Source organism: Acipenser ruthenus, chromosome 1, assembly GCF_902713425.1.
Source record: "Acipenser ruthenus chromosome 1, fAciRut3.2 maternal haplotype, whole genome shotgun sequence".
NCBI classification, from domain to species: domain Eukaryota; kingdom Metazoa; phylum Chordata; class Actinopteri; order Acipenseriformes; family Acipenseridae; genus Acipenser; species Acipenser ruthenus.
The window spans coordinates 15,520,366-15,547,302 of record NC_081189.1 but is presented as its reverse complement, the minus strand read 5'-3'; the positions used below and the strand labels follow the sequence as shown (position 1 = coordinate 15,547,302).

At 40.3% G+C, this 26,937-nt stretch overlaps 2 protein-coding genes across 10 annotated transcripts in view; one reads left to right on the top strand and one right to left on the bottom strand.

The window, feature by feature from the left end:
• Positions 1–6,039, top strand: part of LOC117403880 (microtubule-associated serine/threonine-protein kinase 3-like) — a 161,063-nt gene extending 155,024 nt beyond the window's left edge. For all 8 annotated transcript variants that reach the window (XM_059008096.1, XM_059008034.1, XM_059007965.1 and 5 more), the window contains one exon: positions 72–6,039. In XM_059008096.1, the coding sequence (XP_058864079.1) occupies positions 72–3,673 (3,602 nt within the window). In that variant the 3' untranslated portion in view covers positions 3,674–6,039. The remainder of the gene's footprint in view (positions 1–71) is intronic.
• Positions 6,040–6,256: 217 nt separating this feature from the next.
• LOC117973276 (CD180 antigen-like) lies at positions 6,257–11,218 on the bottom strand. 2 transcript variants are annotated; one of them, XM_034925015.2, is made up of 3 exons: positions 10,956–11,218; positions 10,197–10,363; positions 6,257–9,222 (listed from the first exon to the last, which is right to left on the bottom strand). In XM_034925015.2, the coding sequence occupies exons 1-3, from the start codon at positions 11,046–11,048 to the stop codon at positions 7,446–7,448; spliced, it is 2,037 nt and encodes a 678-aa protein (XP_034780906.2). In that variant the 5' UTR covers positions 11,049–11,218; the 3' UTR covers positions 6,257–7,445. The 2 variants fall into 2 exon arrangements, with proteins under 2 accessions (XP_034780906.2, XP_058865783.1); XM_059009800.1 differs by lacking the exon at positions 10,956–11,218 and having other exon boundaries at positions 10,123–10,210.
• Positions 11,219–26,937: the final 15,719 nt, after the last annotated feature.

Below are 26,937 nucleotides of genomic sequence, written 5' to 3'. Positions count from 1 at the left end.
ACTGTGTATGTACATTTCTGCTTTCTGTGATGAATATTAATGTGCATGTCTTTGCTGTATTCTTCACCCAGGTGCTACATCCTCTCAAAGCAGCTCCCCCAGCTCCAGTGCCCCTAACTCTCCTGCTGGCTCTGGTCACATCAGGCCCAGCACACTCCATGGCCTAGGCCCAAAGCTGAGTGGACAGAGGTACATACAGGGCCGAAGGAAGTCAGCTGGAAGCATTCCCCTCTCTCCACTGGCCCGCACTCCGTCCCCGACTCCACAGCCCACCTCGCCTCAGCGATCCCCATCACCCCTGCTGGCGCACTCCCTTGGGAGCTCAAAAACACAGACTTTCCCATCGAAGATGCACTCCCCCCCTACCATTGTCCGACACATGGTGAGGCCCAAGAGTGCCGAGCCGCCAAGATCCCCCCTGCTCAAGAGAGTGCAGTCCGAGGAGAAGCTCTCCCCGTCTTACCTCAATGATAAGAAGCACCTGTGCCCCCGCAAGCACAGCCTGGAGGTGACCCAGGAGGAAGCGCAGAAGGAGCCCCTGCAGAGAGAACCCAGCCTGCAGAGTCTGGAGGAGACTGCATGTGAAACCCCCACAATGACCCGCGTTCGGCCCGCCGAGCAGGGCTGCCTGAAGCGTCCCGCAACACGCAAAATAGGGAGGCAGGAGTCCATCGATGAGCTGGACAGGGAGAAACTGAAAGGCAAAGTGGTCATGAAGAGGCAAGACTGGGCTGAGAGGCGCGAGTCACTACAGAAACAGGATGCCCTGCAGGAATCCAGCTTTGAACCAGAGCAAGTCTCCTCTTCTAGTTCAGATGATACAGATAGAAGCTTTTCTGTCAGAGCTGGGCAGAGACTTGCGAGCAGTCCGGAAATATCAATGTTGGAGCCGAACACTACTTGTAGCCCACTGAAAGACACGTTGTACAAAAAATGTAACACAAGAGCTAACGAGAATGTTACTGAGCCACAGAATTCTATTTGTGGAGCGTTGTGCAAGGGCGCAGAGTCTGTTCCAGTACTGCATGACTGCTCCAGATCCCCATCCAGTTCCACACTTCAAGACCGCTCCCCTCCATCGGCAGAGAGGCAGTACAGAGATAACATGGAGCAGCTAGCCAGACAGACAAAGGGAATTAGTAAATATGAAAGACTGGAGGCAAAAGCCCAGAATATAGAACTTGTAAGAAAGAAGCACTCTTTCGAGGAAAGAGATGACCGCATATGCCCTGCACCCAAGAATCGAATTTCTCCAACGATCCACGAGGGCCGTCAACTGAATTCCAAAAGTTTTCAACTAGATCCTTCCTCTGCTCAAGATCTTGGCAAAGGACCAGTGAGTGCAGTTCATACATCATCCAATATTAACACTGACTCGTTGACTCCGAAGTTGCTGAGTGGGAGAGGAGAAACCGCTGTTGAGAAGCTTCAGTTAATTTCAGCAACTGAGGGCCCAATGAGAAAGACATCCTCTGAATATAAACTGGAAAGTCGCTCCGTGTCTTCTCTAAAACCTTTAGAAGGCACTCTTGATATAGCTATGCTATCTGGACCAAGGACGTCAAAAACGGAAACATGTTTGTCTAAAGTGTCAGAAAACCAAAGCAGTGCAAGCCTTGGAGTATCAGTAGAGACAAACCAGCATTGCACTGAAAAACTGTCAAGCCAGCAACAGGCAATGGGCAAACCGCTGGCCAGTCGCGTAAGCCCAGGAACCCCTGGGGCTGCAATGTTAGCATACAAAAACCCTAGAACTGAAGAGAGTAAAATGGAGAAACACAGCACTACTTTAACAGAGAAACCTAGCCGCACTGAAGAGTCTACTGACATCAGCTGTGGATCTCAAAAGAAAGCTACCCCAGATACAAAGGGGAAAACAGAGACAAATGCAAAGCAATGTGTGGTGCAAAATTTCACTGCTTCACCCCCAGTCGGGCATTCTAGTCTAATCGGAACACCTACACTAAAATATGCTGGCAGTCTAGTGCAGGCAGAAGGTAGTGGAGAACTGGGGAAACCCCTAGAAGCATTTAATCTAAAGACTGAAATCAAACAGCCCCCAGTGTCAAACAGTCCAAAAACCCCAAAGCAGCAGTCATCTGTTCAGAGAGAGATTTCTGATGAGCGCAAAGGGAAGGAATATGTCATCCAACAGCAGTCAAGTGCAGTGAAGGAAAGCATTGATAGACAGCTAGGTGGACGCAGTAAGGACCCTAGTGGAAAAGATTTGCCACCCACTGTTCAGAGCTGTCAGCATGTTTTTGCACCTCAGGAAAGGGGAAGGGTGGAAAAGGGGGCTCTTTCTGACAAGGCGAAACAGAGCCAAGTGAAACAAAAGGCTGTTACCAGTGATACTAAAACCAGTGCACCTCAAAGGGAATGTTTGGCAGACTTTAGGGGAAGTGGTGCATGTGCTGTGCAGGCAGAGTCCTCTAATTCCCAACCTCAAAGCGCAGATGGAGACTTACCAAGCACTTCTGCTTTGAAAGATAGCAATTGTCCTTCTGGTTCACCTGTTGGAACAGAACAGAAAAACTATAAATGTTCTGAAGACAAGACGGCTAAAGTCCGGGAACAAAGTACAAAGGTAGAGGGCAAAAGTGATACATCTAAAGTTAAAACAGACAGCGTACAGAAAACCACTTTGACTCAAAAGTTAAACAGTGTAGATGTTAGTAATCAAACACAGCCCAGCACAGTGACGCAAAACATCAATAACAATCCACCAAAGATGTGCACTAATAAGACAGAGGAGATAGTGACAGAGTCTTTCAAAGTAAAAAGCAGCATGGTGGAACCCAGATCCCAGCCAAAGCCTTGTGCCACTAAACAGGGAGACCGCTTACTCCAGACCGCTGATTTAAAGACAAAAGAACCTGCTCCGAAAATGCAGTCCTCCTTAAAACGTCCTCCTGCTCAAGACAGTCAGACAAGTTCAACGTTGGGGATGGATGCAGACAGACAGGCCAGTTTTAGTGACAAAAGCTCCAAATGCGAGCAAAGAGAACATATTAATGGAAACTCTGGGGGTTCTGCAAAATGTGAAGGGAAATGCACAGAAAAGTCTGCTGTTAAAAAAGAGAACCTTGATGGGAGACCAAGAGAGCCAAAAACTTTGCCTAACCCAGACAGACTGCATGGTCAGAAAGACCTAACGAAGAATGTTGCACCTCTCCAGCAGCAAGTGTCTGGGGAGAAGATAAAAGAAGCACAGATGCATAGTGACACACTTTCAGCCAAGGTTAACACCAGCACAGTCAATGTTAAAGGTGAACCACGGGTGACTCTTGCCGTGGAGGGTGGCACCAGGAAAGCAGCTGAGGGCACAGAGCCTGTGGCTCAGAAGTGTCAACAACCTTCACAGCCTGTCGGCAGCATCAGGGCTGAACTGAATCAAGGGACTTGCGAAAATACTAAAACCCCCAACCCTGAAAAGCTTGTGTCCACTCCTAAAAAAGACGCAGCCGAGCAAAAAGGGAAAGAGAAAATTCACTCGCAAACGCTCCTTGTAAAGACTGTCCGAAAAGATACGTCAAAAATGTCCCTAACTGTGCAAGACAGCTGTCTTCCCAGCATACCTTTAGAGAAGGACTCCAACCGGCAGAAACGAGCCAGGGAGGCAGCACGTGGAAATCCACACAGAAAACCACAGCCAGGGAACACAGGGACATGAGGAAAAAACAGATGCATCAGCCAACGCAATTATTACATTATCTTTACTGCAGCTCTAAACATGTACTGTGTAGTGTTTGAAAGCAAACAAGGCTTGCATTTTTTGGTGCGCAATATCAGTAGGAAAATGGCTTTGTTTTCCACATACCGTCTTTATTAAGAACCGGTAAAACTGTTACCACATAGTATTTGTACAGTGTCTTTAATGTAACTTTTTTTCTGTGTGTGAGAGTTGTGTGTGTGTGAGTGTGTATGTGGGTGGAATCTGTTCCCTGTAAATATATACAAAGGAGTAATAAGTTAAAGACAAAGTAGGCTACACATTTTGCTGCTGATTTTCATCATTTACCAAAAGTAACTTTTATTTTTACTGTTTGTTTACTCTTTTGGGAAATAGTTGTGGGGTGGCATATCTGTTTGTGTTCACAGAGAAGGATGTGTTATCTCTATTGTGAAGAGGCCTTTTTAAGTTTATAATTTTTGTGCCAATTATGGGTGGCTTTGAATTGCACTTGTAGTACTTGACTGGGACCACTAGAGGTATAAACGTCTGTGTGTGTGTGTGTGTGTGTCTAACCTTGTCTAAGTCAGTTTCAGTCAAGTCCAACACTTTTAGTATCACCCATAAAAGCGTTAGGGTGTAACATGTCCTAGTGATGAAATAAGGTTGTGTTTCCCCTGAATGTTGCAATGTCGTGGACTGGAAGCATGACTAGTTCATCTCACTGGTCAGGGAATTTTAATGCTAACAAAAGAATGTCACCAAATATCATTATTATTGTTTATTTATTTTGTTTTTTTCACTCGACAAAAAACATACACATTTTGAGAAGCACTATTTCTGGCAGTGGTACATGGAAGGAACCTGTATTCTGCCACATACCTGTAACCATTCAATATAAAATGCTCTTAAGGTTCTGTAAAATGCATTGCATTAGAAGGGGAGGGAAGCTTGCTGATAGCAAGTTTTGGTGAAATTCACATTCCTTTAAAAAGCATTAAGTAGCTTTTTACATTTCCTATCGTAATGTTTCACGTGTATGCAAAAAAAAAAATGAAAAAATGAAACTATTGACACCACTTAATTGTAAAAGAGAAAAGGAGGGGTATAACGGGCTTATGTGATGCTTGAATGTGTTTTTTTCACTTTTGCTAAGCCTTTAATTGTGCATATTGTAGAACTTGTAATTATGTAATATTTTATTCTGCCTGGTTTATGGTTTCCTTTGAATAAGCTGTAAAATTCACATGTGTACAAACATTTGTCAGAGGCAGAAGCATTTACATGGTAATACAACTCCATATTCTGGCATTCACATTCATTGTAAGGCTTTCTGACTAATTAGAGGAGAAAAAACAGCTGAGACAGAATTCAATTACTGTTTAGACTAGAGTATCTGTTTCCAATCCTAACTTTCAATGATACAAAAAAATTAAGATAAACACAATTGAGGAATCGTCTTCAGTGTTGAAAGTTTAGCATCACTGAAGATTTGTTTTTATTATTATGTTTGTTTTTGAAGTTATAGGTAAAAACCCTTAACTTTTAAACAGAAAGCACAACACATGGTGAAACTAAAAGAATGGGAGAAGTTAGCATACATCTCCTTATTGAACAAAGGGCAACATTTTATTTGTATTTCTGTTTGGGTTAAAGCAGGTATAAAATCAAATATGCACCGTATGGGGCAAAACAGGATGTGGATTGTGTAACTTCTTCCCAGTAAAAAAAAAAAAAAAAATTGGAAAAAAAGGGTCCCCATGAATATAAATATATATATTTTTTATATAATTTCAGGTGAAAACTAAGAATATTTTCGATAGTTGCTATATCTTAGAATGACAGCTCAGTAGTTGTGCATTACATAAAGAATCAGGATCCCTGTAAAGGAGACACTTCTTTGAAAAGACTGTCCTTAAAAAATTCTTAAAGCACATTCAACATTTGTTTACAAATGCATCATGGATGTATATTTTGTATATTACGTTACTACTTTGCCAAACCGGTGTGCTGCATTTGGAAACCTCACAGTACATAGCTTGTGATTGTGTAGTTTACTGTGTCTTCGTGGTTCATCTTACCAGCAAGTTGTTTAGTAAAAGGCTGTGTGGTATCCAGTTAGAGTCTTGTGTAATCGTTTGTCAAGTTATACATGTTTTCTTTTCTTTTCTTGACTAGTATTACCAGCTGTAGATGAACTTGCTTAAAATGGTTTGTCTTTTAGGATTTGTGCAATAAAAAAAAGGGTTTGCATTTTGTATTTTCTCCAAGGAAATCTCAATGGATGTCATAGTTGTTGTATATTAAACGAATATTTATACTTCTGCAGTTGCATAACACTAAAATAAAAAGCATGAATGACTGAAGTTGTGATGTCTTGGTTGTTTATCAAAGTATTGAAATGGTTCAATTTGAAAGCACAAGAACATTGGGCTAAATTCTCAAAGCAATTTACTTCGAATCGGCATTAGTGTATTTTTTTGTCTGAAAAAAAAAAACATCATTTGGATTTCTATAACGAATAATAAACAGTTTTAGACTAATCGCCATGTCTAAGCTGTTTATTTCTGGGTTGGTCATTATATTAGGTGTGTTTTTACTATTTGAAAACATGCTAACGACAATTTGGAGTAAATGGCTTTGAGAATGTAGCCCATTATTTGTGCAGGTATCTTACTCTTTGTATATTGTCATGTTGACAAAAAATACATTTGTACACAAAAACAAACAACCTACGTATTTATGTATTTATTTATTTATTTTACATTTTTGGTAACCGAAAAACATCACACAATTGGTACAAATAAACCTATTAAAACGAATGATCTTGTTTGGTTTGTACTGCATTTCAATTAATTCCACTGAAAAGCAAAACAAACAATAGATTAATTTCCAATTGCAAATCAAGATATGCTTTTGTTTATAATCTTGCTAGTTTTTCAGCATAATCCCCAAAACAGTATAGAAACTGCACACCCTGGGTATATTTGCAGGAATCTGAACACAAGAGTAAATGCAAAATATATACTATAATCTGTTGTCAAATTGTTTTTTCAGATGTTCCCCTTTGTGGTGGATACTTGGGCAATACTGATTTTTTTCTTTTCTTCATTGTCAGTATGTTTCAATAAACTGGTCTACTTCACACAAGAAGGCTTTGAGTAATGTGCCTGCCGGAGTGCAGCTATACCTGTGGTGCACAGTGTGCTCTTTACCTTGACTAATTACTGTACTTCTGCGTTTATAAACAAGCTCCAACCAAGGGCGTGATTATGAAGTTTAATTAAGACATCACAATTATAATGTATAATTTGTTGATCATGCAAAGGCAAAAGAAAAAATATCAGAATGAAAAATTAAATGGTATAAAACTAGCTAGAAACTACTCAGAACATTTACTATATTTTTTCACTTTGAAATTAATAATTCCTCAGAAAATCCACCCCTCTTTTATATCCTTTTTTATGTTAATACAAGTGAAAGAGCATGATAAGAATTTGTACCATTTTGTTTCACAGGTGTGCCTAGACTTCACTTACAAAATCAATGAACAAAAATAAGGCCAGCACTCCCCCAGTTTTAGTCATGTTCAAAATCAGAGCAAGACAAACACGGTCGACACAGACTGAGGAGGCCACAACCCACATCTGCCTGTGTTTAATACGAAAAAACTCAAAAAGCAATCTGTAATGTAGCAAGGAGAAACCATCAAAGGATTCAGGCCTAGTTGTGTTTTTATTTTTTTTAATTTTTTTATCAAGACAACAATCATTTAAGATAGTTGTTGATACGTTTCAAGCCTTTGGTATGAACAAGAGCCTGCATGCACTGACTGTATGCAGCACTTCTTCCCAGCCACAGCGGCAAGAGTGCTTATCAGCACTGCAGAGAGCACAAGTAGAATGATCAGTAACAGGTGATTGCCACAAGACAGGTGGACATCCGCTACCCTGGTCCCTGGCAGGGGGGAACCACAAACAGTCTCTTCTGGATCCAAAATCTTATCCATGTTCTGCTGATACCAGGTGATGAAGTGAAGGTTGGAACAGTTGCACAACAGAGGGTTATAGCTCAGCCTTATTTTACTGCTGGGCTCCATTAGATTGATCTGTTCCACTGCTATGATCTCAATGTTATTCCTTGCGAAATTCAGTTGGATGTCCTTCAGAACAGCGAAAGCACGACCGTTGAATTTAAAAAGATTGTTCTTGCTTACGTCGACATACTTTAGCTCCCTAAGAGGTTCGAATGCCTTGTCTGCAATGGCAGTCAGTTGACATTCAGATAGGATCAGTATCTCCAGCTTAGGCACGCACTTAAACATTTCACTGTCTTGAATAACGCCAGATTGAAATGAGTTTCCTTGCAGACTAAGGACACGTAGGCTTTGAAGCCCCTCCAACAGGTACACATTGCTTGTGTTTGTGTAGGTGTGCGACAGGTTGAGAGTTTGCAACTGATGCAAGTTGTGGAAAGGCCCCCGAGATGCACTGTAGGTGATTGGTGTCTGAGTCAAGTCGAGGAGCAGCAGGTTTGGGGTCTCGCTGAATGGAAGCCCTTGCATGCTTATCTTGCTGTTGTAGCTCATATTCAAGTGAAGCAGACTGCCCAGGCCTTTAAGCTGAATACCACAGCAGCTACCTGTTTGAAGAAAGCTGTGACTCATATCCAGGTGTTCAAGTTTAGAAAGAGCTTGCAAGCAGCCTTGATGGAATTGTAACATTTTTGAGTTCCCTTTTAAGGAGAGGTGGGTCAGAGCAGGAAAGTTTTGTGCAGAAGTTAAACAGACATTGCGGAAATTGTTCTCGTTTAGAATTAGGTGAGTGAGGGAATCCATACCTTGAATGTTGGAAGGTAGAAAGCTAATGTGACATCGAGTCAGGTCTAGTTTTCGAAGCCTGGTCAGGCATTTGAATGTTGTGTTGCTGAAGTCCTTGAAATGAAGTAACTGGAAACTGAGTTCCTCTACTGTGATATCGCAAAGCCCTTGGAGTGATGTAGGAGTTATATCTGTTGGCTCTGGAGTATCCTCATAGGTACCTAGCTTTAGAACTCTAGTGCTGAGTCCCTTTAGTCCGAGTAAAATCACGGACAAGTCAGCCTCATCAAGGCAACCGCTGAAGTCCAAACTGTTGAACTGACATGAATCAAAGGCTCCCGGTTCAATAAAAATAATGTCATTACCCTTGAAGTTTAAGTTGAGTCCTAAGGCATGCTTTAATACCTCCACATCAGTAGCATGTATTTTCTGAATGCCGTTCAACTGGAAATCTAGATTCTTCAGGTTCCTTGTTGTAAAACTGCTGAGAAACTGCAGTGAGTAAATGTCGTTATCACCAAAATCCAGGGTTTCCAACCAGTTCAGGTTCTCGCTGGGTACAAATCGCAGAGTACTCAGTGCTGTCTGGGTTAAAAAGAGATGCTTCAGTTTCACAGGGCCACTGAAGGCATTATCAGCAATAAACATGAATTGGTTTCCAATTAAAACAAGTGTCTCCAGCTTGATTTGGTATTGGAAGGCATCCTCGTATATCCAGTTAATTTGGCACCTAAAACGAGTAACAGTCAACATGAGTTATTTTGGGAACAAAATCAACTGTTTACAGTCCAAGTTGACATGGGTCAGTCAGCCTTTATCAGTGCTAACTGTATAGCAATTGGCTTAATGTTTAAAAAAATGGTTTGACTCAAGTGTTAAGATTATGAATCAAAATTACCCTCAAATGTTAGACTCTATTAGTAGAGTAAGAAGCACTAGAGCCACAGTGGTGCTCTTCTGTACTACAGTACTGTATTCTTCATCTCAGTGAACTATACTGAATACATCAATTCTGACAAATAACTACAGAGCTTCAACTCCCATTCTTTATTGTTTGGTACACTATTTCGCAGTACTCAAGAAATTGAATTCAGAAAACACCGGTATTTGAAGTTTTATCTTTTGTCAGTTCAGTAGGCTGAAGTCATTTTAGTTTTTATTAAGCTGTTATTAAAAAAATAAATAAATAAATAAATAAAATACAATTCTAAGTCATGTCCTCATTGCAACATGTTAGCAGCAGCTACACATTATGTTGCTGACCGTGTAGAATCTCGCAATCAGGATGTAAATGACAAAGCATTCTAAATGTTTTAATCGCAACTGGTTTCTATTGCACTCTTTGTAGGACAGACCCGACTTGCTTCGTTCGTGGGCCTGACACAGCAAACAGTGTGTGAGAAATAGACTCTCAACTTGATCAACTTGAGGTAGTCACCGAACACTTCTAAACATACAGCAGAAGAAGCCACCCAACACTTATAAACGCACATGATGTGTCTTTTACAATGTGTTGCAACACACCGTACACCTAATTACAGCTACCACTACCATTGGCTAAACCATCTGGGGAAAGAAATGTTAGTTTCTTTAAGAGGACATAGGAAATAAACAGAAATGGAGAAGTTACCTAATTCCCTTTCCACTGATCATTATAATCTCTAAACCCACTGCCACCCAGTCATGCCAGCATCAGTACTGCACCTTGTTAAATCCAGATCGATGAGTTCCTTCAGTTTGATGAAGGTCGAGTTGTGAATGAAAGGGAGAGTGTTGAAGCTGAAATCTAAACCTGTGGTGGAAGGTGGAAGGGAATCGGGAATACTCAGCAGTCCTTGTCCGCTACAGTCATACGTCTTATCCTGGGCAGCCTGTTGAAAATCAAAAAAGGAAAGTTTCCTGTTTTGTTTCTAGAACTGTGCTTGTATAACTGCGGTATGTTAGGAAATGCTTGTCTGTCGTGTGATTCCTATGGTACTTCATCTTGTACCAGGAAATCCATCTGCACACATTTATGAAAGGTCTTCAGTTCTTACTGTCAATGTATATTATTTGCTACTGAAGACAGTAGAGAAGTTGGTTGGAAAACGTGATATTCCATATGAAATACTGATGTTTTTCCACCACCCATCTCAATACATTTGACACAAAAAAGATTAAAAAAAAAACAGTGCTGGAAGCCGTCTAAAATTCAGCCTAAATACCAATAGTTCCACTGATACTATCACACTCCACGAGTCAGACAGCAACATGCATTTACTGTGCACTGAAACTAGTTCAGCTGTGGTGATACAAGACGTGATATCAATTATAAATGATACAGGTCTGCCTAACAGATGTGTAATCACATTTATAGTGCAGCTGATCTTCAACAGTCTTTATCGTCCAATCCCATTCAAGTTGCTGACAGCCTTTTTTTTTATTCTGCTATATAGCCTCACATGAATGTTGTTCATTGTTTACCTGTGAGCATTCCATCCTTGAGAATTCCATCATTTGAGGAAAACCAGAAAAATTTAAAATCACCCCAATAAGCATAAATTCACCTCGATTCATTTTTGGAAACAAAAACTAACCTATGGAGAGCTTACCCTTAATTTCTTTTGCAGTGCAAAAACAGAACATGAAACTCCGGAAAAGACCAAAGCAGAAGTACCCACACAGTGGTTTACTGTTTGGAGATTAACCCTTAAGTGGCTCATTATCATAGACTTGAGTGAGACAACCTGATGACACTCCTGAGAGACTCTATATACTCTGAGAATAGGAGACATCTAATACCTGATGTAGCTCCTGTACCCGAGCAAATTGCTGTTGGACAATCGGCTATATAAATATATCCATCCCCTGGGTGCTTAAAACATTTAAAACTATTTGAATAGCACAGGGCTTCTCAAACTCGGTCCAGGGGACTCCCTGTGGCTGCTGGTTTTCATTCCAACCAAGCTCTCAATTACTCAACTAGACCCTTACTTGAATTGATAATTTGCTTAATTAGACCTTTTTACTTGTTTTCAGCTCTTGAACAGTTGCATATTTCAAGTTAGCGATAACATTTTAAAAGTGCAACTTGAACTGCAACTGTTTAAGAGCTGAAAACAAGTAAAAAGATCTAATTAAGCAAATTATCAGTTCAATTAAGGGTCTAGTTAAGTAATTGAGAGCTTGGTTTGAATGAAAACCAGCAGCCAATGGGGGTCCCCAGGACCAAGCTTGAGAAGCCCTGGAAAGCAGAAGTTTAATCTGGGTATTTTGACGATGAAATTTAATTTGTGAAATTTCCTGTGAAATCATAAGCTATGGTTTCTTGCTAAATCAGGAAGATCACAAGTATAAATGTAATCCCTTGTATTCTTTTTTTTTTCATTCTCTTTGTTTACAGGGATATTTAGCCTCCATTTACAAAAGCAGTGGGACGGAATAGCCAGGGTTGGAGGATTTAGCTTCAGGGGTCTGAATTGGATTATGCCAACAAACACCTCTACTCTTAAGAGTAGAAAGTTGCCTCCCCACAGCACAGAAAACTTTCCAGCACTATGAGCGGTATATTGGTAAAGCTCTCTATTTTTAATGAGGCAAATACCATTTCTAGTTTGTGTTTTACACAATTGCAGAAAAGACTCACCATACAGCCTATCTCCTGTTACAATTCCACATATTGTATTAATTTCCTTCATTATCTAGGATTTACTTCCTTTTGCATTTTGCTTTTTCCTCTGGCATGTATTGACACACATGAAAGTGTTCAGGTCACTTCGTTCATGCCTGTCAACAGCAATTAGGAAGGCTCCTTTTGGCCAGTTGCTATGTCTTCTTATTTGAACATTAAATGGTTTTGGTATATTATGAGCAAAAGAGTAAAATATACACACAGTACGTCTGTAATTATGCCTTTGAATTCAAAGAGACATTTCTGGTGTTTTGTCATTTACAGTTAAAATAACTCATGTTGGCATGCAACCTACTAAGAATAATGTGTTGGTTAGATTTATATTATTATTATTATTATTATTTATTTCTTAGCAGACGCCCTTATCCAGGGCGACTTACAATCGTAAGCAAAAACATTTCAAGCGTTACAATACAAGTAATACAATAAGAGCAAGAAATACAATAACTTTTGTTCAAGCAAAGTACAAGTTGGACAAACCACAATTCAATAATACAGCAGGTAATAGTGATAGTTACATCAGGATATGATTAAATAGTGATAGTTACATCAGGATGTGATTAAATACAAAGTACTACAGGTTAAAAACTTGGCAGATTACAGTATTCTGAAGTACAGGATTAAATGCAGTAAAATAGGGGGCTGATAAGAGCAAAATAAAGCACATTTACATGAAGGGTGATAGTGTCCCAGGATACAAACAGAGGAGTTCTACAGGTGCTCTTTGAAGAGGTGGGTCTTAAGGAGGCGCCAGAATGTGGTCAGGGACTGGGCAGTCCTGACATCTGTAGGAAGGTCATTCCACCACTGCGGAGCAAGGGTGGAGAAGGAGCGGGCTTTGGAGGCAGGGGAGCGTAGCGGTGGTAGAGCTAGTCTTCTAGTGCAGGCGGAGCGGAGAGGTCGAGTGGGGGTGTAGGGAGAGATGAGGGTCTGGAGGTAGCTGGGTGCAGACTGGTCAAGGCATCTGTAGGCTAGTACAAGAGTCTTGAACTGGATGCGAGCGGTGATCGGGAGCCAGTGGAGCGAGCGGAGTAGTGGAGTAGCGTGGGCGAAGCGAGGCAGAGAGAACACCAGGCGGGCAGCAGAGTTCTGGATGAGCTGGAGCGGACGGGTGGCGGACGCAGGGAGGCCAGCCAGGAGGGAGTTGCAGTAGTCTAGGCGGGAGAGTACCAGGGCCTGGACCAGGAGCTGGGTAGCATAGTTGGTGAGGAAGGGTCGGATTCTTCGGATGTTGCTCAGGAAGAATCGGCAAGTGCGTGCCAGAGTGGAGATGTGCTGGGAATAAGAGAGGCAGGGGTCCAGGGTGACTCCAAGGTTCTTAGCGGAGGAAGAGGGAGAGAGTGTGGTAGATTCCAGAGGAACAGAGATAGAGAGATCAGAGGAGGGGGAGGAGGAGGGAAAGAAAAGGAGGTCAGATTTAGAGAGGTTGAGTTTGAGGTGATGCGAGTGCATCCAGGAGGAAATAGCAGACAGACAGGTAGAGATACGGGAGGAGATGGTGGAGTCAGAGGTGGGGAAGGAGAGGAAAATCTGAGCATCATCAGCATAGAAATGGTATGAGAAACCATAGGATGCGATGAGGGGGCCCAGGGAGCGGGTGTAGAGAGAGAACAGGAGAGGACCCAAGACTGACCCTTGGGGGACTCCAGTTAAGAGAGGGTGAGGTGTGGAGGTTGCTCCACGCCAGGTTACCTGGTAAGTGCGGTTGGAGAGGTAGGAGGAGAACCAGGCCAGAGCAGTGCCAGAGATCCCCAGGTCAGCAAGAGATGATAGTAGAATAGAGTGATCAACAGTGTCAAAGGCAGCAGAGAGGTCGAGGAGAATTAGGACAGAGGAGAGAGAGGCAGCTTGGGCACATTTAAGTGAGTTGGTGACAGACAGGAGGACGGTTTCAGTAGAGTGAGCAGAGCGGAAGCCGGATTGGAGAGGGTCAAGCAGAGAGTGGTTGGACAGGAAAGCAGAGATATTCTATAGCATGTTTAGATCTTGCTTATACTACTTTGTAATCAATGGTAACAACAAATGCACAGTGCATCGCCATATACACTGATGCACAAGAGAAAAGCAATACTCAGGTCTAATGGATTTAATGAAATATTTTAAACATAGATATAAAACAAAATCACAGAAAATGTGAACAAAAATACAGATTAAAAAAATCATACGTTTTCAGTGTGAAACGTGACACACTGTCAAAATGAAAACATTACAAAGTTAGTATTGGGTATGACCTCCCTGAGCATTAACACAATCCTGGCAGCGTTGATGCATAGACCTGATCAGCCTTTGGACAGAGTGTTGTGGGATGTTCCAACACTCTTCCTGTGCAGCTGCAGCCAGCTGGCAAAGGTTGGCTGGTTGCAGTTGTCTCCTGTGGATGGCACTAGCGATTTGGTCCCACAGATGTTCTATTGGACTCGGTCAGGAGATAAAGCTGGCCACAGCAAGACCTTGAAATTTTTTTCTTGAAGTCGTACAATTGTAATCCTAGCACTGTGTGGTCTTGCATTGTCCTGCTGGAAAATCAACACTTCAGGATTGGCTTACAGGAATGGAAAAACTGTCGCCTAAAGGACTTTGTCAATGTATTGCTGAGCAGTAAGGTTGCTCTCAATCTGCACCAAAGGCGTTCTTGTGTTTAACCCTTTGAGGTCCTATGTCGGACCAGGTCCGACATTACAACTTTCAATGGCCGAGTGAGACCGATAGGAGCTGAGAGAAGCTGGGAAAAAAGGAGGCAGATCTGAGCAATACACACAGTCCCTGCACCACAGACTTAACACGGACATAAACAAACAAGATAGCTGCTTCCGCATCCAGCGCTCAAAGAATATCACAGACATTTGCCAAGCTTTTTGAGATGTTATAGTAATTAAATAATTACTTGAATCACATTATTGAGGAGTTTGCTGATTTAAAACGAGTGATCAGGAGATTATTTATCAGTATGCACGACTATGAAGAGGTATGCGATACATACAGCAAACAAGGGGTGGGGCGGGGCTGGAGATGCAGTACAGTGCCTTTTAAACCTGTTTTACTTTGAAAAAAATTACTTTTAAACAGCGCGTGTAAAATAAACAGCACATGTGGAAATAAATTGGACCTGATGTGCCTGACAAGCGCTGAATAAATGAACCGCTAAGGGTTAAAGGAGATTCCTCCCCACATCATCACACTTCCACCGCCCCACCAGTGGCTTGAACAACGCAACAGTAAGCATGACGCTCACCACAATGTCTCCACACATGTTTTCCGTCAGGTCTGCCGAGGGCAAAACAGCATTCATCGATGAATAAAACACTCCACCACTCTCTCTGCCACCACCTCAGATGTTCTCTGGCCCACAGAAGACGGCGATTTCATCTCTCAACTGTCAACATGTTACCCCTGAAAGGCCTCTGAGCATGCAAATCATTTTCATGCAGGCGACGAGCTACAGTCATTCTGCTGATGCGCGGGTCATTTCTTCCTGGAATTTCTCGTGCTGTAGCTACTGTAGTCAGAAAACGATTATGCAGATGGATCAGTCGGATGTAACAGTACTGGGCCGGTGTGGTGACCCTCTGCCTTCCAGGACGTGGCCTGTTCCTTACAGAGCTGGTTTCCTGGTTTCTCTGGACTACTGTTCTGATTGTTGAAGCAGAACATCTCATTCTCCGGGCAACTTCTTTCACAGGCCGCCTTCAATAATGCCGATAGCAATCAGGCGATCTTCTTTACTCAAGTGGGGCATGGTCGTATCTTTCGCTGTTCTTGCGTTAATTAAAATCATGTCTTTTCGAATGGCTATTTATACAGATTCTTAATCAACTCATTTTGGCAATTTTAATTCAACTCAAATACCAAACACTGAGCACCTGGCGTTTTTTATGAAATCACATGACTTGAGCTCAGTATTTTGTTATCCCAAAGAACAATACTACTCAAACAATCAACAAACCTATCTGCTCACTATTTAAAATGTATTTGCCCAATGAGCTATTGATGTAAAACATAGACTGTTGCATTTTTCATTGTGCATCTGTCTATAAATACAATGCTTTGTTAGAATTGAGAAGATAAGATGAACATCCTGTAAAGGAGAAGAATGGAAGCTCCACAGTGCTTCCTTGATAACAATAGCTCCTGATAATGTGAACTTTTGAGCTTGCATCTGTCATCCACTAGATCCTTCCTTTGGGGAACATGGCTGGTAAATATGAAACACATCACAGTGAATAAGCACTGTGGACCACAGTCCATCAGTCATCTACCATAAGGTCACTCCGGGTTCAATCTGAACACCCCTTACCACAGGGTAAGGCCTTTAACCTGCAAACACTCTAAAGGAAATGAAACATCTTTCCTGGTTCCTTTGTTATGGGCAGAGAGGCGTATTAATAATTTAATACATCAAGAACCTAATCCTGCAATGCCATTCTGATTTCTTTGAGAATTGCAACACAACTCTTCTGTTTATACAAATTATTTTCCTCATATTTTGTACTTTGTACACCCTCCCCAGCTTCCCTTGCTTGTGCATTATTCTGTTTTGCTATAAAAAATTAAAACCAGTACCTTGTTCACCTAAGTATTTACCCGGCTGCCTTCCCTCGTCATACAGTCAGTAAGTACCTTCATTTATTATTGAATTGATTGTCTTTTTCACTGACCTTGTAGCACTGACTGATGTTTCATCGTCCATGTGCAGTACCCTGTATTCATTCTGTTTGTCCAATTCAATACCGGCCTATTATACATGTATAAAAATCTACTGATCTACTTTATAAGTAGTCTAGGAATAAGTAACAATACAATGTTTACTGGTAATGATGTGTAAAAAATTCTGATTTAACTGACCACAATTGTAACTTTTGGTTATTGGACAACACTGTGGACTAGATCAACGCCCTGTGTCTTCTGGTTTGCATTCCAACTGAGATCTCAGTTACTTAACTAAACCCTTAATTGAACTAACAAGTAGCTTAATTAGGCCTTAATTGTTCTCTGCTCCTAAAAAGTTTCAGATTTCAAGTTACTTATAACATTTTATAGTTAAGCTGAAATCTCCAACTGTTTAAGAGCAGAAAACGAATTAAGAAAATTATGAGTTCAATTAAGGGTTTAGTTAAGTAATTGAGAGCTCAGCTGGAATGAAAACCAAAAGACACAAGGGGTCCCCGAGGACCAGGATTGAGAACCTCTGGGCTAGATAATGAAAAAATATGACACTGCATTAAGATTGCTTTATTACTCTCTTTTGTGGAGAGCCATGGCTTCAAGTTTCAGTTTAATCTCTTTACAGAAGGATCAATCCTTCTAGATGAGTGATTTTTAAAAACCTGTTAACTGTCTCCTGGGCTTTTTCTGAAGGTAAAAATCCAAGTGTGAGTTAAAGTAGAATTAACAAACTGCGTATTTACATGAGTAAAAGCCTGAACAGTCTTGCGAACACCTTCTGTTTATTGCTTGCATTACAAAAGGGAACTTGATGCTCACCGGATAGTGCTGGATCTTGCAAACACAAAGACACTTTGGTTTATCCAGCCAGTGTTATATATTACAACTACAACAGCTTCTGAACCCAGACCAAAGCAACTTGTCAAAGACTACATAAAAAAGTAAAATAAAAAAGCCACAATTGCATGATTTAATAACCACCCAGAATGATTGCAAGCATTGCATAAAGTTTAATTTGAAGTCATTTACTCTTTAGTAACTGCAGGTAACTCACACACATCTGGTAATCTATCACCCCAATACAGTGTGTACTTTTTTAATTCTTCAGACATGTGTTTTGTTTCCAGTCACAATGTGGAACCAGTAGACTGTGTAGAAATGAAGAAATAGCTGTGACTCGAAGTCTGTTATAATAAATACAACACCAGTGTTGCTGTTATGTAGCTGTATGTTGTACACAGCTACAGTAGTTCACCGTTTCCAGTGCACTTTAACTGTCCCTGAGTTTGGCCATCATAATGAAATAAGCAAAAGTATCTTAGTTCTGTATTTAATTAAACTCAAAATATTACTTTGGACTGAGTTTTATTATGTATGCAGATTAGGGTAACATGGGGGAAGACATCCCCATGAAGTAAGATGCCTACCCCTATTCATTTGTGTTCTTAACACTTAATGGCACCAAATCTCTTGTAAACACACCCTGCTGTTCCTATTCATCGTATATCTAGACCGGAAGTGACGCACACGTGGAAGCTTGAGCGATAAAAACGTTTTTGGGTAAGTTTGTATAACGTTTCGACTTTGAAAATCAGTTGCAGGTGTACATAAATAGTTTCAGCTTGTTCTGGACAATATGCTGTGGTGATAGAAAAGCCTTATGAGTGTAAATCCAAGAGTTAAAGCACAGGGTGATAACAGGGGATTTTTAGTAGCCCCAAAAATTTGATCGGTATTTATGAGGCAAGTTGCCCCCTCCCATTTTGGGGAAGACGCCCCTGGGGGCATTTTGCCCCAAATTGTGTATTGTACCCTAGTTGGGTCAATGTATGGCTAATAATCAGAAGAGATTATTTACATTCATAATTTATGTTTGAAAACAGGTAATGCAATACATTATACATTAGAGACAGACCTGGATATCTTTGGATGCAAATAAATCATTGGCTAAGGATAGATGGGTGGATGAATGCATGGATGATAGGCGATATGTATGCATATATATTTTCTTGACGTATGTGGATGTCCACTCAAAAAAAATGTGCACACTCAAAATGATGCAACCCAGAAGAAACAACAAAAGAAACATCAAAGAAAGGAAAACAATAACAAACCAATGTCAGAAGAACAGCTGACAGGGCACATGATGATGCGGAATGTTTATATTGCACAGAAGTATATTTTGTCAGTGGTGGAGAATGGAGCCGGTGTGAAACATGTCATCGATGGGCACACGTGGACTGTGCTGCTGTCCCTGGTGATGGTTTAATATGTGAATTATGCACAGAGTGAGAAGCATTTCATGGCCTACTTTTCATGGTAAAACTTAACACTAATTCCTAAATACTTCAGTTCAAATGTTTTAAAAACATTTGTGATTTAAGTACAGTTCATGTTGAGACGTGGTCTACCACTCTAATTCTTAAATGCTTAATGTTTTAAGAACATTTGTGATTTTAAATACAGTTCATGAGATTTAGTCTACCACCCTAATTGTTAAATGCTTAAAATGTTAAAATCTTTTAAGAACATTTGTAATTTAAATAAAGTTCTCTAATTTTCATCCTAGTGTAATTTGTTCTTTTAAATTTTTACGCCCCTTGAAAACAAAACAAAAAATAATTGTTAAATTACAAGAATAGCAATTTATTTTCTTAGGAAATGTGTCATGGCACTTGTACATTGATTTATGAACTTTACGTGTATACTTTCATTTAAAATCTCAATCATTTTCCAGGCATAAAATGAGATTTCCCTTAAGGGGGCGTCTTCGCCCATGTTACCCTATGTTGTCTGTTTCATCACACTTGCATATTAGGGTCTGGGGGGGGGGGGGGGAGGTAAAAATACATTTAATATGTGTGTGCATTCTACTATCGGCATCAACCAGGGAAAAATGCAAATATTCTTCTGTTATGCCTTCTTGTACATGTCTGTTATGCTTCACATTTAGCATGTTTGTAGGTGTGTGAAATATGTATGTCGTCTCCATAATTAGTTTCTAAGCCTTCCCAATTTTCATTACGCTTAGCTCAAAAACTATGAAACCCTTTCAGTACATTTAGCAGACATTTAGTAGGCACTACACCAAGTAATGATGTTTATAAATGTAACAAGTATCCTCTCTGGGATTTTTCAAAAGTGGGATCTACATGTAAGATGTTTCCATTTTTATTTCCAACCTATGCACTTTGATCACAGAGTGTGTCATTGCCTGAGGTGAGATTTAACACCAGGGTCGCCTGGCTCTGAGCTCTTTGTTCCATAACAATTTGACCAAAGTGGGTGTAACACATTTATAAAATGGATAGCTTCCTCTAGCTCAGGCTTACAGGAATGTAAAGATATAACAACATGGAAAATTATATCTTTAACCCAAATTAATCATTTGTTTTTTTTTTTGGTTGTTTTATGGCCAGTTAATTGATTTCTTGAGCACTTTGTTTCCTTTCATAATCTAAGAATTAAGAGCTGTAATTACCATTATTATATTGCATCCGTTCATCCATCTCAGTTTCAGACGCTTTTTATGTTATTAAAATAGTTCCCACATGTTTCATTTAAGGAACATATTGCATGGTAGAGAAGCCGAGAGGAGATCGTGGCACAGCCCACCAGACAGGGTGTGACCTTTGCTGTCTAAACCAGGAACCTTATGTTTCCCATACACAAAGTACACTACCAGCAGACTCTACATCACAGTTTTTGAGGGCTCAACCCTATGTGTAGGACGACCACAGATTTTGAGGGGTCAACCCTACGTGTAGGACGACCACAGTTTTTGAGGGGTCAACCCTACGTGTAGGACAACCACAGTTTTTTAGGTCTCAACCCTACGTGTAGGACGACCACAGTTTTTTCTTTTTTTGCATAGCCCAGAACTGCTCTTATTGAGGTTAGCATAGACTTTATAACATTTACGTTTCAGCAATGTTGATTTCTTAGCCATTTAATATCCTGTTATGTGTGTTTTGTATAATTCTCTATTGCTGTTTTCTTCTTTCCTCCACTTGGGCTGTGTAACTGTAATATCTGCACCCTCTGCAATTTGTACAAGTTAGTAAAAGAAGAATCTTTAGAGTTTACACAATTACTGAGGACAGAAATTACAGCTGCACCCCCTAGTGGTAACCTTTTTTTCCAGAATACTTAGATACCCATAAAACCATTTTCCAAACTTCACGTTACCAAAGCAACATATATAGACGAGGCTCACAAATTTAGATATGGCTTTTTATGTCTGCTACATCATACATTTTAAACACTCTTTAGGACTGTTGCCAGGATACTAGAATTAACCAAATAAAAACACAAATGAACACTGCCTAGTACAAAAACAACATTTATAAAGTCCTTTCATACAATATTACGCAGCTCATATATAATGGGTACAGCTATATATTTCATACTATGAACACACCTGTCCAGACAATATCAATAATAAAAGCGTACCTGAATAATTCAATGAAATGAACATAGTGACAAAATGTGCAGCATATACTAGAGCTGATAATTAATGACTGGGAGCAGACATGTATGGAAAGTTTAAATCCCCAATCTTACACTGTTCTATGATATTGTACACCATTTAGCACATAGTGATACAACTACCTGGGCACTGAATTGATAACTGAACTCCACATTGTGTTGAGCTGCCCTTTGTTTTTGTGGTGCCATCTTGCATTTCTAATGGCATTGACTCACAAGGTTCTGTAGTGGTTTGGCCAGACATTCCTCCTTGGGGTGTTTGTTAGGTCAGGCAGACTTGATGGCAGCAATTGTTTGTGATGTACAGAGTGTTCTAACTCATTCTATAATTCTGAACTGGGTAACCAGCCAGAGGATGTGCTGAAAGTCTGGATAGTGTTCACTGTAGTCCCCTGAGAATGACAGCTCTGTGAATAGTTGGCACTTTCCTGACAGAACCTGTCCTGCCAAAATGTAGGTACTGTACAGCAGGTACTGTACCTCAGTCATCCAAAATGATCAGCAGACCCACTATAAACTGTACAAGCTGAACATGCCCCCCCTCGTTGAGTGCCTGCCTTCATTGTCAAAGCTGTAGCTATGGAATAGACTGAAATGAGATTCATCAGACCACATCACACATTGCAGGGCTGAAACCTACCGTGGCTCATAAGCAAGGAAAACATCTGAATGTATCCAGTGAGAAACTCAAGTGTAAAACATTGGGGTTCATACACCTCTGTTCTGTTTTCTAAAGACACATGCTTGCTTTGATTGATAACCTATGTAAGGCATCTCCTGTCAGTCTGATGACAGGCACTATTTGTTTTTTTGACAGATATTTTTTCCCCACTCGAGAGGTCCTGAAACTATGGCATCACGATTTGCTTGTCTGACAGTGTGATCGGTGTATCCTGGGAAAAACAAATACCTGAAATACAGAAGCGCATTTGTGTTAATGGACTTTGTTATGCAAATAGAGTCAATTACTTATGAAAGTATGAAAGCTGCATCTATTTTTTGCTAATTAGTTTCACTGAGGATTGGTCACATCACATCAAGGAACATCACATCCGTGCTTACACTTTTGACAGTGGGAGTCTGATTCTGTTACCTGGGCAACAAAGGCTTTCATCTGATTCTTCTCCACCTACTCGGATACACAGGAACAACATGCATTTAGTGGTTAATGTGAACTACTGCATCAGTCAAAGGAGCTTTTAGACATAAGGCTGAATGTACAGTACCAAAGATTTGCAACTATTGATAGTCAAAATGAAGTTGAACTGTCTTAATATGCTTTGGGGAAAAAAAAATAAAAATAGAGGAACAAATGGCTGCTTTAGACATGATTTGCCACATTCAGTTTGTGAATGCTTTCAGTTACACTACCCTAGCCATTTGTACATGGTATACAGTGTTTGTAGTGCATTTATGAGCCATTAGATGGGGCTGTGACAATATCAATAGATGGACTCTTGTCCATGGATATTTCATGCCTTGGGGCCCATGTGAATTTTTCAGTTATGCAACAGCAGATCTTGGCAATGATGAGGGAGAGACACAATGTGTCATACGAAGGTCATTCAGTAGAGAGCAGGTAGCAATTCAATGGAAAACTACATTTATGGGAATGGAAATGAACATTATCTTTTTTTCTAAACAACATAAAATGTAAATACACAGATTTTGAGCACAACTCCCCCCCCCCCCCCCCCCCCCCTTTCTCACTCCAAGCTTCGAAATCTATTTTTCCAAATGATGCAGCAAAGTGTGCTAAATCAAACTCAGGGGAGTTTATCAGGTTGTGGCCAGCACGTGCAAAAGCATTTACAGATCAGTGCACGCAATATATAGGGTACCTGAAAGCTCGTCGGTTTATAGCCAAATGCAATCGAAAGCATCTAGAGGAGGCTAAAGCCTAGGACACACATGAGCGGCGTGGCACCGCTTGTGGGGAGCGAAGCGGGACGGCGCTCAACAATACTGCTTTGCTTGGTGGACACACATCAATGGTTGTGACGCAGCGATAAAAAGAAAGACAGCCCACCACCTCGTAGCACTGTACAACAACCCAAAAAATGTATATCATTCTTGAACTTTTATTGCTTGAACCCAGAGTGAACGACCGTGTCCATCTCCAGAAATTTTTTTATCAGGATCTAACTTTATAAGTTACCATATCAGAACACCACTCAGAAATATTGATAGGAGCTGTAGGAGCAGAAGTATAGGAGCTGCTATTATTAAGGAAAAAATGGATCACGTTCTTCGCAATTGTATACAAATAATCAGTCGGCTGGCAAATGGTTAATTACATGATGTGTATATATGTCAAATGATACAGGATGTCAAGTAACTGGATTAATGCGGGGTGTAAACGGTTAGTAGTTGTTTTGGATCATTCAATAGACCTGTAACCAATGTCCTTGAAATTCTTATTTTTATAATCTAATAGCTCGGGATGCTGAGAAACTTCAGCTATCAGTAGCTCCTCCATGTTGATGGATATTCGAGTTCATCAAGACATGACGTATCCCACACCATGGACCTGATTGGCTAGACCCAGATTTGCCGCTGCGGGAAAATGTTTGAGCAGCAAAATATTGCTCGCCGAGCGATATTTTTCTGTTCTAAAATTGTACCGCTGCGACACTTTTCCGCAACGTCATTTTTTTGTCAATGCATGTTCACTCTAATTGAAATAAAAGGTGAGCGATATGTGCAGCGATATTTTTCCGCTCCCCTTATGTTATTAGGGTTAAGATACAACTATAAATTAAAACAATCCTAAATTATCACAACTGTGTATGATTTATATTCACAAATACACCGATCTCCAATATTTCCCTGGTGCTATATTTCATTGATGACTCCTTTTCTAGTGGGATTTAGAAACTGCTTCATCAAAATCCATATTTAAACTGCTTTGCTTCTGCCGGTCACAAACTGATTGCAAATCGCTTTCAATTCCAGGCGTATGTTTTGCAGAGACATTTTTGATTTAACACAAATTGACTGCAAATTCTGGGGAAAGAGCACTTAGCGTAGTCATTTATAGAATGTGGCTTTTACTTCGCTGTTAGACCATCTCTTTAGGTAATACAAACAGACTGTATTTAAATAAGTCACAGGATGAAAATGTATTCAAATAATTAATTAAAATTGTCCACTCAGCATGAAATATACAAACATTAAATGATATAACTGTGGCTGTTCTGTGTGATTTCAGACATACTGCCTTCAGGCTGCTATGCTAGGCTCACATGCAACATGCCAGTGTGGGTGCTATTCATACATGCAGGAAAGGGCAGAGACGTGATTATGTGGGTTCAGCTGTACATATGTCCTGATAATACTGTTTAGCAGGCTATTACTGCATTACAATACAATAATCCTCTTTGAACATTTATATTAAAATCACAAGGGGTCCCAGTTAAATTGGGCACAAAATAATATACAGTATTTAGGGCACCACAGCAACTGTCATCCTCCGTAGAGTAGTAATGGAGTCAAAGGTCCAACAGAACAGGATTTTGCACAAAGACCAAACAGCAGGCTTCTGCTGACCTAAATCGCTCAATTACACATCAGTGACTGAACCGCATGGGGAACCAAGAAACCATGAGCTCTCAATCTGAATGCATTTTAACTAAACTTGACAACCTCCTTTATGAATTGAACTAGTGCCCCTGTGTATCTGGGTTAATAATATTTTTGGAAAGAAGCATCTCCCAAGTGCTGCTGTTCTGAAATTCGAGGGACCAAATGCCCTACATGGATAACAAGGGACTGCAATAATAGGTACAGCCTTCATCATTCAGTGACCACCCCATTGCCAACAAAAAAAAACCCTTTCCCACAGGTTTAAAAAGTTTGTTGGGTTGTTATCATCGTATTTTGTTCCCTCAAGATGTAAGTACAAGACAAGTGTAGTATTTGTTATATTTTCAATTTGGTAAAGTGACAGTGACCCTGTTGTTTACAGCTTCGCTTCACTGGACTTACCAAATCACAGAACTAAGAATAAAAGAAACGATAAATATGGTTTATGTGAGGCAGTCTGTTGACATTACTTTAGAGCTGAAGTTGTATTATTAAGCTTAATTTTTTTTTTTTACTATTAATAATAGTCTCTATTACAAACAATGAAACACAGGCCTCCTTCATCATTCTGCTTTAGAATAGTAATATTGGTCAGCTAAAAATAATTGTACGTGCCTGTCATCCCTGTTAACTTTGTCTATCACTGGAACTCGGCTTCAAGATATTTGAACTCCAAGGTGAAGAAAGGGCTTAGAAACTGTGAAAATACATATTTTTTATGACTGAATTGTAATCTTCATATGTATCAACATGATGAATAATTAGGTACCTATGTTGCAGTGCAAGTCACCATTAATAGGATCATTTTAATTTTTTTTTTCTAAACAAATTTATTAGAACATTTACATATTCGTAATGGGAAATCTGAAGGACCTTGGTGATTTCACACAGGCCCAATCAGCATTCCTAAAGGCAGTATCGAGGCAGTCTCATGGGCGTTCTGGAATGGCAACGTTTAACTCATGACGGATCAAGCAGTTTGTCCAGGGCCTTTTATAATGTTAAGAATCCTAGTTCTATGAAAGCAGAAACACATGACAGGGTGTTCAGATATGGTCCAATATCCGCAAGCCTAGTGGTGTTGTTTGTCATGAGGCCATGCCAAGTGTTTTTAAACAGCCTAGGCCTGCAGACTTTGGAATATTTAAAAAACTGGTTGTCAAGTGAATCGGGCAGAATGCTTCTAAAAGTTCCAAGCTGTCCTGGTATGGTGACGAACCTGCGCAGGTTGGAACCTCAATGAGATTGCTCCCTCTATTCTTGCCATTTTGTAAAATAAATTATTACAGGTTATAGTGTCAGTTATGCTCCTTGTGAATAGTATTACAACAAATACAACATGAGCTGACATGATGTTCAGCATTCTAAAGTGGGAGTTAACTTTAACACTGACACAGTCTGTCACTGGATTGCAAATCATTTTAGGCGCTTAAATTAGCTTTGCGCTGCAGTTAACTTCAAGCTGGAGCCCATTCAAGTACATTTTGTTTCTTGGGCTGAAGCCAGGTTTCAGTCAAAGGAGACATGCCTCTTTCTGTTGCAATTCATATTTACTGCCTGGTCTACAAAAGACCTACCCCAGATTCACACGAGAGGCAAAGAGTTTGCAACAGATAATAACATCTAATAATGTAAGACCAGGCCGTATCTAAAAAATGTGAGGGATTCAAAAATGTTTTAATATATTTTAGAAAGCAACCAAGCCTCCTAAACTAGACTAGAATGAGTTTCATAGCCACCCGCCCCCATTTTATTTAACAAGTACCAGATGTGTTCACAGCAATACCACAATAAGGGCTAGAATTTAGAGCTGTCAGCCTTTCCTAAACGTGCACATTACTGGTCTCCTGAAGAACCTCCAATTCTCTTCTAGTGTCGCTAGAGAGAGTAAGGTGTTTTGTATTCCAGTACTTTAGACTGTTATAATTCTATACATATGAACACCATTCTACATTAAAATGAGACCAAGTTCTAAAACCTTTGAAGTTGTATTCTAATTAAAATGAGAGGAACTTTGTTTGATATTTGGTTAGGCCTCTC

Excerpts from the sequence above, each read along its gene's own strand:
- LOC117973276 (XM_034925015.2), bottom strand. The coding sequence starts at position 11,048 with ATGAATCGAGGTGAATTTATGCTTATTGGGGTGATTTTAAATTTTTCT. Across the intron at positions 10,364-10,955 it reads CAAGGATGGAATGCTCACAG|GCTGCCCAGGATAAGACGTA; the intron begins GTAAACAATGAA and ends GATTTTCAACAG. Across the intron at positions 9,223-10,196 it reads ATCGATCTGGATTTAACAAG|GTGCCAAATTAACTGGATAT; the intron begins GTGCAGTACTGA and ends TACTCGTTTTAG.